At 45.7% G+C, this 14234-nt stretch overlaps 2 protein-coding genes across 3 annotated transcripts in view; one reads left to right on the top strand and one right to left on the bottom strand.

Moving 5' to 3' along the window:
* Positions 1–14234, bottom strand: part of Eif2ak1 (eukaryotic translation initiation factor 2 alpha kinase 1) — a 36158-nt gene that overhangs the window by 2831 nt on the left and 19093 nt on the right. For both annotated transcript variants that reach the window (XM_076923621.1, XM_076923622.1), the window contains 5 exons: positions 13693–13804; positions 10736–10836; positions 3332–3446; positions 3043–3125; positions 610–843 (listed from right to left, as the gene is read on the bottom strand). In XM_076923621.1, coding sequence (XP_076779736.1) covers positions 610–843; positions 3043–3125; positions 3332–3446; positions 10736–10836; positions 13693–13804 — 645 coding nt within the window. The remainder of the gene's footprint in view (positions 1–609; positions 844–3042; positions 3126–3331; positions 3447–10735; positions 10837–13692; positions 13805–14234) is intronic.
* On the top strand, positions 4422–9460 carry Ankrd61 (ankyrin repeat domain 61). The gene is made up of 3 exons (XM_076923623.1): positions 4422–5494; positions 6609–6703; positions 8356–9460. The coding sequence occupies exons 1-3, from the start codon at positions 5285–5287 to the stop codon at positions 9299–9301; spliced, it is 1251 nt and encodes a 416-aa protein (XP_076779738.1). The 5' UTR covers positions 4422–5284; the 3' UTR covers positions 9302–9460.

Below are 14234 nucleotides of genomic sequence, written 5' to 3'. Positions count from 1 at the left end.
CATATATATGGGGGCCAGAGGACAAAGTTTTGAGGAGTGATCTGTTCTCTCTTCCTTTCCATGGGTTCTGGGGTATCCAATTTGGGGTGTGAGGTTTGTCTGCTAAATGCCTTTAACTGCTGAGCCATCTCCCCAGAACAAGCTTCTGCCAAGGAATATCTAACATACAAAACAGCAGCCTGAGAGCTAAGGGTAAATAGACTCAGTGCTACACAGCTGGATTCTAAATCACAGTGAGTATAATGCACTCAGCAGGAGCAGTATCTGTCACTGTGTGTGTGACACATTACTTAAGTCTTTACTTCCTTATCTGTGAAAGGGAGATTAGCGATGTCAGCCTCAGAGTTGAGAGCCAACTGAAAGACAGGCTGATGGAGAGCTCCTGGAGTTGAGGTTCAAGTCTGCAGTCCCAGCACTCAAGAGGCATAACAGAGCATGTGTGCACTTTGTTCACACACACTATTAATAAAATACAAATATTTTTTTAAATTAATAAAGCTGTTGTCAGGGATGGATGGACAGACAGACAGACAAACTAACTGACTCTTGGGATCATACTCAACCCAAAGTAAATATTCAGTAACTATTAAAAAAGAAAATGTTACATACATTTCCAGTTGTTTGAAAAAGTTCGCTCTGCAGCAGCTGAAGAGCAGATGGTCTCTGTGACGCATTCCTCCCAGTCAGGAGCTGGATATACTTGGCTTGCACTGGACACCTTTTACTGAGGGATTCAGGGATCCTACCAGTCCTTACACCTGTTAAGACTGTTGCTCGCTCCATTTCTGTCCCGAATGGCTGGAAGAGCTCAAGCAGGATCACACCCAAGCTATACATGTCTGACTGCAGAGGAGGGAAACGGTACAGCATACAGAGGTTATAGAGTTAGGAGGGTACCTCTAACAGCACAACCTCTCAAATGAGGATGTCCACCAAGAAGGCCTTACAGCATCCCCAAAGAAGGGAACAAAGCAGGGTGTCTCAGGCCTCAGCAAAGAGGTGTCTGAGACTTTCCTAACCCCACCCCTTTGATACATGAGCTTGGAAGACAGTGGTCAGATGAAGGGCAGGAGTATCTCCCAAAAGACACAATTGTCATTGTCCTATACAACAGGGACATCATCCCACCACCCACCATGATCCAGGCCTGACAGAGTGACCCAGGCAAAATGACCAGACTCACGACTCCTATATTAGCAACAGTAGACTGTCACCAGATCCTACTAAGGCTAACCTCTGCCTCTATTCATAATTGAGCACTTTTTTCCAAGATCAATTTTGTGTGTGTGCACTTGCACATGCACACACACCAAATGTGTGAGGGTGCCCAAAAAAGCCAGATGAGGGCATCAGATCCCTTGGAACTGGAATTCCAGGTAGCTGTGAGCATCCTAATATGAGTGCTGGGAACCAAACTCTGTCTTCTGAAAGAAGCCTCTCTGTTGGGAGCCGACTTTTAGCAGAAAGTGGCTATCAGCTTTGCAGCCATCTTGAGCAATATACCCTGACATGAGACTTGTTTTACATCAGCCTACAACAGCTGAGCACACTCTGATAACATCTTGGTTTAGGTACCCAGGATCTTTCCTTAGGTGTATGAGATTAAAGGTGTGTGAGATTAAAGGTGTGTGACTTAAAAGGTGTGACTTAGAGATCAGATTTAGAGACAAGACCTAAGGGCATGACTTAAAGGCATGACCAAAAGGCATGGCTTAGAAGTGAGACATATAAAAGGCGAGAGGCAGACAGGAGAGTTGAGAACAATTTGGAGTAACAGAGATTCAGACACTAGGAGTAGGAGTAGACATTAGACACTCGGAAGAGAACAAGAGGAGTACAACTAGGAACTAGGAACTCAAGACTTGGAACTTGGACTAGGAAGAGAGACTGAAGAATAAACGGGATTGAATCACACTCTGTCTGGTCTCCATTCTTCGAGTCCGTCCCCACTCTCTCTCTTGCTGAACCCTGACCAGCAGACCTTAGCGGCAGCTTGGGCCGGGAAACAGTGGCCGCCAAGCGTGGAGTGGAGAGGGCCCCAACATTTTTGGCCGCCCAAAGTGGGGCAGCTCACGCCTCAACATTTTTGGCACCCAAACGTGGGCTAGTGCGGTTCCCAACACCTCTCCCCACTGAGCCAGCTTGCCAGCCCCATGCATTCTTGCTAGCATGCAGAAACCTGTCCTACTTTCCCTAACAGGAACTTACTAGGAAGACAGGCTCTTAAGGGCAGCAATGAGTTTTCCTGGCACTAAACAACAAAATGAAATGATTCATGAAAAAGATCACGGACTAGGCTGCTATAGTGAAAAAGGAATTTATTTCAAGAACCAGAACTTGTAGCCCATGTCTGCAATCCCAGCACTTAGGGGGTTGGGATGGGAGGATCTTGAGTCGGAAGCTAGGCAGGGCCAAACAGATCCTGTCTTATAAAAAGGAGCGTGAAGCACACCGCAGTGTTGGAGCACTTGACTAGGACACGCAAGGCCCTGCCTCAACCCTCAGGGCCACAGAAAACAAAACCCAGCAAAGTACTAGAGGAAAAAGTACAATGCTTTAAAACTTAAAAATAAAACTGTCAGGACTATTTTTTTTTAACATTTTTCAAGGAGTAAAGAGTGATAAAAAGGAATGAAGCCTTACAGGGTCTGTATTCTCTTTCAACAAAAGTCAGTGGCACACTTCCCCATATCTGTTTACCTAAGTTTCAAGTCAGAGAATGAATGGCTGGAGAGACCTCCATCAAGTCTAGCTTCCTGACATGAATGGCAACATTTTAAAACTGACTTCAACATTTAGTGACATCCGTGGAATCTGAAATAGTCACATAGCCTAAAGAGCAACACACAGGCAGATGACTGAAAAGGAATCTTCTCTCCTTTTTTGATTTTCATTGTGTGTGTTCATGCTGGCTCGTCTGATGTGACAGATTACCTGTAGGACTCAGCTATGACCAGGACACCTCTGCCACAGAACTGCATGTATGGTTCTACTTGTTCTGATCCCTTGACAAATGAAGGGAAGGAGGAAAACAAACAGTACCTTGGCGTCGTACTCGGATCCTTCCAACTGTTCAGGTGATGCATAGAGACAAGTCCCCACTCTGGATGTGTGTGTCGCTGTCCCTATGATTGAAAAGGCCATTAAGCTACTTACTGTGACGTGAGCAGACCTTTCTTTGCAGCTCCTGAAGGAACAACTGCCTGTTGGCCTCACCTGAGCTTTGCTTATGAAAGCTCTAAGATTCTCAGTATGTAAGGCCATGTTCTCCCATGTCTCTTTATTTTTAAATGCAAAAATAAAGAAAATAAGTGAACAAATAAATCCTTGCCTTTCCCATTTCTGTTGGTCCAGTCTGCGTTCTTCTGAATGATGTCTGCACAGGCCAGACCAAAGTCTCCTATTTTTACTTGCTGATCAGGGCCATGAAGAAAAATGTTTCTAGGCTACAAGTAAGCAGAGAAGTCAAATCAGTTTTCTTAAAACAAACAGTGAAAACAGTGAGTTGTTGAGTGTCAGGCATGGAGGCTTACACCTGTAATGCCACAACTTGGGAGGCAGACGCAGGAGGATGACTGTGAATGTGGAGCCAGCTAGGTTTATGTTATCATCGAGTCGTAGGTTATCAAGAACCATACAACAAAAGCCCTGTCTCCAACAAAGGGAAAGCTGCTGGGCTGAGGGGCAGTGCAGGGAGTGAGTGCCGGCTGTGCAAGCACATGGAGTAGAGCTCACATCTCTAACACTTAGGGAAAGAGCTGGGTGTGGCCCAGTAGGGCCTATAATCCTGGTGTCATATGGAAGACACAGGAGGATCACTGGGGCCTGCTAGCTATCAGCCTTCTAGCTTCAGGTTCAGTGAGAGACACTGCATCAAGAGAACATGGGAGAGAGTGATGGAGTAGGACATCCAAGATCCTCCTCTGGCTGACACACACACACCACAGCACACCCACCTCTTACACACATACCACATATACACTCATACCACACACACAACACCCACCACACACACACACACACATACACACACACACACACAGAGCATGCTACACATACACTCACACACCAAAATAAAAAAAAGTTCCTGAGTGCTGGTCACTGAGGAACAAGTTTTAATTTAAGAAATTACAACTTAAAAGGGACATAAGATGTAGCTCAGCTGGCAGAGTGCTTGCCTAACATAAACAAGCACTGTGTTCTCACTCCAGGAATGCATAAAGTAGCACATGTCTGCAATCCAGCACTAGAGAGGTGGTGGCAAGATCAGAAGTTCAAGGTCAACTTCAGCTACATAGCAAGTTTGAAGCAAGCCAGAGCTGCAAGAGGCTGTTTCAAATAACATCAACAACAACATTACCATGTAACTAGGAGAAAAGATTTTGCTAAAATTAAAGCAAACATTAAAACTTGCAATCTTACTTTAAATGTAATTCACTTTTATGTGAATATATGTCCTACTCTGTTTTGGTCCTGCTAAGAGTTTTGTTTTCTAAAAATTGTATGTGCAGGGCGGGAGAGACGGCTCAGTGGTTAAGAGCACTGACTGTTCTTCCAGAGGTAATGAGTTCAATTCCCATCAACCACACAGTAGCTCACAACCATCTGTAACGGGATCCGATGCCCTCTTCTGGTGTGTCTGAAGATAGTAACAGTGTACTCATACACATAAAATACATACATATTTTTTAAAATGTGTGTGCATGCATGGCATGGCTTAAGGAGCGCAGCCAGAGGCCACTCAGTAGGTGTCCCACTGTGTGGCTCGCCAGGATAGAGTTCAGGTAGCCATGCTTGGTGAGGCATCTTACCCTTGGCCACCTCACTGGCCCTATTAGATTTAATTACAGTTGATGTGTAAGGAAAAAGAGAAATTATTTTAGCTATAAGATGCCAGTTTGGGTGTAAAAGCTGAGAAACGATACTTGTACTTGGTACTATAAATGGAGGAACAAAGTCTCAGGGGCTGGCTCCGGTATAGAAATGGATTCAGTGCACACCTTTAATCCCAGCACCTAGGAGGCAGAAGCTGGTGGGTCTCTGAATTTGAGGCCAGCCTCATCTACACAGAGAATTCCAGGACAGCCTGGGCTACACAGAGAAAAAGCCTGTCTCAAAAAAAAAAAAAAAAAAAAAAAAAAAACCCAACAAAGGATTCTGTTGACAAACACAATTCTAGAACCGTTCTAGAACTGAGCCAAAGGGATCATCATCGTAAGAGAGGAAACTGACCAATTCCACAGCAGTCTCCTCACCTGTAATCCCTTACTCTAAAGACCTTCTCATGGGAAACATAACCAAGAGGGGAAGCAGAGACCTGATGGCTGACAGTGCCATGCCGCTGGAGAGCCTGGTGTCTGCACTGCAGTCTAGACTTTATGACGCCATCATCAAGGAAGACTGTGACACAATCAAGACACTTCTCAGAAGCCACCCTGTGAACCAGCCCCTGACCATCCTGGCCAGCTCCACCGGCCACAGACTCCTGAGCCAGGTACACCCTATTCTCTCAGTCACACTAAAGAAACAATGGAGCAGGAAGTGGGGGCACACCCTTTTAAACCCAGCACTCTGTAGGACTTCACCAAACACAGGGCTCAGCAGACCATTACCCAGGTCCAGGATACCCCAGCCTGCAACTCTTCCTTCCACTCACCACACACAGATGGATGGAAAACACATCTTGTGTGGCTGGAAAAAGAGTGACCTCCTCTGGAAATACACCCACAGGGGCGGTGTCATGTAAGTGAATTCTTTTTTACTTCATGTACACCTTCCGAGATTTTCTGTTTGTTTGAGGCTGGGTCTTACGCTATAGTCCAGGCTGGCTTAGGATTCACCATGTTACCCAAGCTGGCCTAAAGCATGCAATAATCCTTCCGTCCACACCTCCCAAGTCCTAAAATGACACTTTTCCCTTTTTGTCCAAAAAAAAAAAAAAAAAAAAAAAGAAAGTGAGCCCCTCCTCTGTGTCCCTCGACCGCCATCTTACAGACATGCACGGCGTAGTTTAAGAACCAGGGTAATCAGCTCTCCTAAGCACGGTAAGCACACGCACCAGAACATCTTGGAAACCTCGGAAACCCATGTTTTATAGCTGATCATGCTCTGGCAAGACCTAAAAAGATGTAATATGTACTTGTGATTCAGCATGTGGGTTAAAGACTAAATGACTTCAAAGCAATTTGCTCCTGATTTTATAGCTAAAAACGACCTTGTACTCCCGACTCTCCTCCACCTCCATTTCCAAGGGGCTGGGATTATTTATAGATGTGCACTAACATGCCCGGCCCTGAAACACAAAGTCTATAATTTAAATTCACCAGTTATGGGTCATTTCAACACAAAAAGAAAAGCTTTAGCCAGGAATCGTGGCACATGCCTTAGGAGGCAGAAGCAGGTGCATCTGTCTATGAGTTCCAGGCCCAGTCTACATAGGGAAACTTTCTCCAAAAAGCGTAACAAAAACAAACCCAAAAATCTCAATGCATAAACTGAAGCAAAGCCAAACCAATGATCATGTCCTCAGACCATGTGCCAGTGAGCCGTGCTGAATGGCACTTTATTGCCATGTTTGTTTGTAATGCACTGTGGTTTCCCTACAACAGACACAGCCTATCTTTCCCATCCATCTGGCCGCCGAATACCGCAAGCCACAAAGTTTGCTTTGCTTGTTGCAACATGGTGCTGACCCAGAAGTCAGGTAAGTTACCTCAGCATGCTGTCAAGCCTAAGTGAGGAGGTGTGTGTATGTGTGTGTGATGTGTGTCCCCTTTTGTGTACAGATTACATTCAGATGATGAGACTCACTTTACTGACAAGGTAGGGACTAATACAAGAAAGGTAACCAGCCAGCTAAAGCACCCACACAACATAGTGGCTCAGCTGTAGAAAACTCAGTAAGTCAGGATTGCGGCACTCAGGAAATCTGACCAGATGGGGGCGGGCTTTCTTATGGCGATGGTGGACTTTCTCATTTATTACCCTCCAATGGACCATTAGCATCATCAAAGAAAAGCCCATCTTGCTCACACTCTTACCACTGATGTTATAACACTATCAGAAAAATCCACCCAATCAATCTTGGCTTGTACCTCTTCTGGTACCACCAGCTTCAGCTTGGTCAATCCTTTCCATGGCTGCCTTGTCTTAGCCTGAGCTCCCAAATCACCCCATCTTTTAGGGACTCCTCAAAGCCACTGTCCTGCCCTAGAAATTACACATGGTCCCTGGGCAAGCGAGGTTCTGCACCTCTCGAGAACACTGCCCACATTCAGCCCTCATTTAGCCCTTTATCCTGCCCACTTTCCATCCCAGAGTATAAGCCTTCAGGAGGCTGAGACACCCTGCTGTTTCTGCGAAAGCCAGCCTTAGGCCCTCGCTCCTAATGCCAGGGAAGCAATCAAATTCTCATGATAAACCCTCCCCTTTCTCTGGCACAACAAAGACATTTTGGAGGCAATCCTGAGATAGGGCCAACTCATCCTAGCATCCAGGGTCAGAGCAGGGCCTTGAAAGAGGAACAGGCTTCAGTGACTTGAGAAAAATGCAGGTGTCCAGATTCAAGTCCTGCATCTACCCCCACACTTGTAAGTGACCACGTTGGGGAGAAGACAAAGCCAAGACACTGAGTGAATGGAGGCTCTGGCCCTTGAGTGGTCACTTCTAGGACATTCATAGCTCATATCAAAGTCCTACGTTTTTACTGAATACCTAGTGAACCAGTGCAGAGCCGTGCACAATGCTTGGGATACAGAAACAACCAAGGGACAGCCTTCAAGGGGCCAAAGTCCCAGAAGGAGCAACCAAGCTTAAACAGGTTTCTCTAAGAACCTAGGCTCCATTCGGCAGGGACCTAAAAAACCCAAAGACATAGCAACACAGATTGCTAATACTTCTTTAACGTCACAAGCAGGGGCTTAGGGAGGTAGCTGAGTCAATAAAGCGCCTGTCATCCAAATGAAGACTTGAGTTCACTCTCCAGCATGATGTGAAACCTGAGTGTGAGAGTACATGGTTTATAACCTAGTGCTGGAGGGTGGGCTGGGGCACACGATGGATGGAGCTCACTTGCTAGCCAGTTTCAGATTCAGTCATATACTGTCTAGAAATTAAGGTGGAGAGAAACCAAGAAAGTCAGTTATCACTGGCCTCGGGCCTCCTCCAGATGTACACAAGTCCATCTGCACCCGAGTCTAAGACTTCAGCTTGTCCTCCCCACCCCAGAGACGGGGGCGGGGGGGGGGAGAGGAAGGGGGTCCGAGCAGGTGTTGCCTTCCTGAACATTAATTCTTCACCCTGTCTCTCGCTCACTTGGTGAGCTGCACCTGGCTTAACGTGGTAAATCCCTTCCAGGGACGGCCAAGGCCTTACTACTCTTCATCTGATGCTGCTGAACTGGCCAGTCACTTCTACCACATGGACCAAACCCAGCACTCGGATCCAAAAGATCCTGACGGACATTCAGAGGAACACTGTCATGTGTCTGCGCATTTTGTGTGACCACGGAGCTCAGGTTAATGCCCGGGTAGACAGCGGCAACAAAGATTCACCCCTCCACCTGGCCATAACATATGGGAACTATTCAGTTCTCTCCATTTTGGCTCAAAATGGTGCCCAGGTCAATGCTATTAATGAATCCAGCATGGCACCCCTCCACATGGCTGCATACATACTGAACAAAAACATGATAGAGACACTCATTGCCTGTGGGGCCAATGTGAACTGTGCCATCGCATCTACTGGAGTCACAGCTCTGCAGCTGGCAGTGTGTACCGCATCGAGCAAAGCCGGCCGACTGCTGGCAGCGGGGGTGGGCTGTATCCGTCTGCTGCTAAATCATGGAGCCCAGGTCAATGCCCAGGACCATGAAGGCCATACAGCTCTGCATGAGGCATGCTTTGGAGGCAGAGAAGTGATCATCAATCTCTTGCTGGAATTTAAGGCAAACGTTAACATTTTAACAAGAAATGGGGAATCTCCAATTTATATGTACCTTCAGAACAGTTCCAACATCAGAGATGTAACGCTTCTGGCCAGGCTACTTGATCGTACTTATCCTTTAAGGCTGACCAATAAACAAGGGATTCTACCAGCAGGAATCATGCTACCAGAATTCCATATCTTAAGAGAGACCCTAATAAAGTTATCAAAAAAACCTTTAACCCTAGAGGCCATCTGTAAGAGAAACATCAGAAATGTTTACGGGGAGAAGTACAAATCCCACCTGAAGAAGCTTCTCCCTTCAAAGCTCTGGAACTCCATATATGGCATTTATGATTTCACATCCCTGTTAAAATGAGAACCCCATGTCCTCGGGGCCAGAGAACCACAGCAACTCAAACTATCTTTTCTGGCTAGACAGGTACCAGAGAACACTTGGACTTCACTTCACACTGCAACGCACAAACTACTGGTCCTTAAACCCTCCAAAATAAAATTAAAGTGACTTGCACATTAACTATCATGGTCTTCTAAAGTTTCATTTAGATACCTTTCCTATGATTTAACTCTGACCTGAAAAGTGGGCTAACTGCTTTAAGATGTATCAGCCAAAAAAGAATACATTTTATCTTTCCTTGATGGTCTTTTAGGAATTAAAACTAAAACAGTCCCTATGGGGGTTTTGTTTGTTGGTTTGTTTTGTGAGTGGTTTATTTTGGTTTTGTGAGACAAGATCTCACTATGTAGTCCAGGCTAACCTCCAGTTAATTGATCCTCTTGCCTTCTGGATTTGTATTTTCATTTTGGTTTGGTCTGAGGGATTTGGGAGTTTGATTTTAGTTTAGGCCCTTGAGACACAACTCACTACATAGCCCTGAGGAGCTCTGGACTTGCCTTAGCCTCTAGTGCTGGAATAATAGGTGTGTGCCAAATGGCTGGTTTGTTTTGTTTTTGTTTTTCCAAGACAAGGTTTCTGTGTGTAGCCCTGGCTATCCTACAGCTTGCTCTATAGACCAGGCTGACCTTAAACTCAAAGAGATCTGATTGCCTTTGCTTCCCAAGTGCTGGGATTAAAGGTGATGGCCACACCTGGCCAGCCCCCCCCCCCCCCCAATTTTTTTAAGATTAAAAAAACCCAACCAACCAACCAACCAACCAACCAAAAAAAAAAAAAAAAAAAAAAAAAAATGTCCTGGAAACATTTTAACCACTGAGACATGACCACCTCTGCCAACGCTGAGTAGATTTACCATCACCAGTTACATGGAAAGCAGTATACTTACACCTTACTATATTCATACTTTAAGACAATGTTCAAATGACCCCAAATTACTGCTTTTAAATTCAATCTAAGGGCTTCTTTTTAATTACTGGGAGATAGGTTGCTCTGTGTGTGTGTGTGTGTGTGTGTGGTGTGTGTGTGTGTGGTGTGTGTGCACAAGTGTATTTATATTTACAGAGGCCAAAAGTTGACAGTGGGTACCTTCCTCAATCATCCTAGGCCAGTGAGCCTAGGAATCCTCTTGTTCTTGTTTCTCCAGCTCTGAGATTACAGGTCTATGCCACTGTACCTGACTTTGTAGGTAGATTCTAGAGACACAAACACAAGTCCTCATGCTTGCACGACAAGCACTTTACTGACTGAGCCATCCTCCCAACCAGGAGTTCTGGACCTTTGGGGTAACAAGTTACATGACAGCAATGACAACCTTCTAAAAGATGAAGGCATGCCACCTCGCTGTACTCCCAGGAGACGCCACTGCTGTGCTCACCAGTCTAGCAGTCTGCTTACCTTCAGATCCCTGTGGACAATGCCCATGTTATGTATGTAAAAGACACCTTCCACCAATTCTTGAAAAATTTTTGTTGCAACACTGGCCATAACATAGGGACCTGGAATTTTAAAAACAAATGGTTTCGTGTCCTTATTTCTTTGAACTCATTAAGTGACATTGACATCTAAATGTTAAAAGTTCTCAGCAAATTAACCTTTGTTACTTAAAAAGTCAAACACGCCAGAATGTTCTAAAACATACAAGAAGAAAGGATTCTTTACTAGCAAAGAAAAAAATCACAGACTGAAACCCAACACTGACACTGTTGTTTCCAAAATAGTCCCCCTCAGCTCAGCCAGACACACTGTAACGACAGCTTTCTAAGCAATGACTAGGCAGTAAGTGGCTAAATGACAGCTGTAGTCCTCTTTGACTCTAACACGCTGGAGTCTGAGGCTAATCTACTGCCCTAGCCCATGCTGGATTAAGACATCATTACCAAAAGGTCTAAGAGGGAAATAAATGTTTCCCAAGGCATAAGCTTCTATCCATCATTTGTGATATTTGCTAGAAGTGACTGAGTAATGAATAGAGTAAAAACACAGGAGGAAAGAACAACGTCATCTACTCATGTTTAGAAGTTAACTTAGGGAGTGATTTTTAATGGTTTCAGACACATCCAGGCTGAGGCCCATTGACTTCCTGCTTCTCAGGATTATGAATGCAGCCTAACCCATTTGTAGAAATTATGTCATAATACAATGTAAAAGATTTGAGCTGGTCCCACTTCTCACCAGCTGCAGCACTTGGGATACTGGGCCCTGCACCTTGATTGGGCAGCACAGTAGAGTTGGCCCTGGTGGTGGAGGTGAGGGTGAGCAGATCCCAGAGTGTGAGCGTGGGAAAGCTGGCCCTGCCACTCATCTGCTATGAGGTAGCATGGGTGAAGAGGTGATGCCTCACCCCTTGCCACCTACAGCAGTCAGCAGTTGGGAGAGCTGGCCTTGCCCAATCGAGCCACTCGGCACTTGGGAGACCTGGCCCTGCACCTTGACTGGACAGCACAGTAGAGGTGGCTCTGGTGGTGTGGATACTGGTGAGCTGGCCCAGAGGACATGAGAGTTAGAGAGCTGATCTTGTCCCTTTCTAGCTGCGGCACTGGGTGAGCTATCCCAAGCAGTGCAGGAGAGTCTTCCCTGGTGGTGTGGGGAGGAGGTGGTGGGCTGACCAGCTCAGCGACCACCCAGGCCCAGGTCCAGGGCTGTGAGATGGCCCACCCCAACATCTACTTCACCTATGATCTGCTGGAGCACGTGAAAGGGTCAGCTCTGCAGATCCAAAGCTGCAGGATCTCCATGACACAGGGCAACAACAGGAGGAGTCCCTGTGAGGATCTAGGATTGATAGTGCATCAGAAGCCAGAGGCCTTGAACCAGACCAATGACTCACTACAGCAAACATTTGCAAGGAAAGATGTGTGGACAAAAGGTTATCCTGTGGGACACACTGTGACACACACTACAGCTCCCACCAGATGTTTTTTTTATACCTTATTTTTTTTATTTTATTTTATTTTTCCTTTTTAGTGGCAGATGTTGCAAGGGCAGAGAATGGATAGGAAGGCCTGGGAGGAGAGTGGGATTGGGGTGCATCATGTGAAACAAAGAATCAATGAAATTTTTTTTAAAAATTGAGCTGGGCAAGGTGGTACATGTCTTTAATCCCAGCACTTAGAGGAATTAGAGACAGTTGGATCTCTTTAAAAGAATGGACATTCCCTAGCAAATTTAGTAACAATAACAGGAGGAGGGGTTGTAAGTTTTAACTCTTTAAATCTTATTTATGTGTATATATGCCTGTATATGTGTGTGTGTGTGTGTGTATGGATGGTATCAGCAAGTGTGACAGTCAGAGGACAGCGTGTGGAGTCAGTCTTCTCCTTCTACCAGGTGAACACAAGAATCTAGCCCAGACTGTCAGGCTTAGGGGACAAACACCTTCAGATCCAGTGAGCCACCTCACCCTTGTTGTTGTTGTTGAAGAGTCTCATATTGTAGCATGGACCTCAAGACAGCCTCCCATTTCAACCTCTTAAGTCCCTGAACTTGAAGGTATGACCCACCAACCATCCCAGCTATAGTAAGAGTTTAATAACAAGGCCAGGCACGGTCGGGATGTGCCCACAATCCCAGCATCATTCCTATACTTCCTCTCGCTACTGGCAATTTCTCAGCCTTTTCTTGTCTCTAAAGACACTGTTTTGAAAGTATTTGTCAGGCAGTACTTTGGACTCAGAGACAGGCTCGGGAACTCACTGGCCAGCCAACCTAGCCAAATCAGTAAGACACACAGTCTCAAAACTAAGGCAGGCGGTGACTGAGGCAAACAACCTGTAAAATCAACCCCTGGTCTCCAAACACATGCAAATGAGTACATACCCACACAAATGTGTACATTTCACACATATATACACCAAAAATTGCAATCCAAAATCAGTGATTTAAATAGAGATCATGTTGCTATTTAAAAACTGTCTTAGCTTCTTTTCCCACTGCCATCATAAAGGAACTCAAGAGAGAAAGGGCTTACTTAGCTCACAGCTCAGTGTTGTATGTGGTCTCCCATCACAGGAATGCTAACATGGCAGGAGTTTGAAGCCACAGGTAACATTCCTCCACTCAGAGGGCAACGAATGAATATTATTACTCAGCTCACTGTCTCCCTTTTATACAGTCCAGGATCACAACCCAGGGAATGGTGCCTCCCACAGTGGAGGCATCCACAGAGGCTAATCTAATCTATATAATCCCTCAAAGGTGTGTCAACAGAAAACCAGGTGACTCTAGATCCTGTCAAGTTGAGAATTAACATCAACCATCACAAATATCAACAGACACTTTATCACAGATAAACTACTAACGCACAGTTGTTGTTGAAAACTACTGAAGTAAGCAGATTTACAGACGGTACTTACAAGCAGCTTCATCCACATACTCCCGGCTCCGCTTGTTCCTCTCAGCTATCCAGTCCCACAGGGAGAGCTCACACAGCTGCATCTGGATGTGCAACATCAGGTGGTACCGAACCTAAAGGACACACAGCACGTTCCCATCTGCCAAAGTCTCACAGTCTTCCTTTGCCAAGGAATACTCACTGGCCTACTCTAGGTCAAACACCATGACTAACTGCCGCCTAAAATCTCCTAAAGGAGACTGATAAGCAGAGATCACAGTGTCGCCTGAGCTGGAGACGTGGCCCACTTGGTAATGTGCTTGCTTAGCACGCAGGAAACTTTCCTAACATCCCAGCACCACAAACACCAAGCAGTGTACATGCCTGTAATCCTGGCACCGAAGAGGAGGGAACAAGAGGCTCACAAGCTCGAGACGATCCGACAGGATATGGCAGATCCAAGGCAGGTGGCCGGGTAATACATGTCTTAAACAAAGTATGTCCTAGCATAAAGAACCCCAGATCCGATGGCAGAAGCTTTCGAATGTGGCACTGAGGAAGTCT

Source organism: Arvicanthis niloticus, chromosome 24 (assembly GCF_011762505.2).
Source record: "Arvicanthis niloticus isolate mArvNil1 chromosome 24, mArvNil1.pat.X, whole genome shotgun sequence".
NCBI classification, from domain to species: domain Eukaryota; kingdom Metazoa; phylum Chordata; class Mammalia; order Rodentia; family Muridae; genus Arvicanthis; species Arvicanthis niloticus.
Note: the sequence above shows the minus strand (reverse complement) of the source record. Positions and strands in the feature narration are given on the sequence as shown.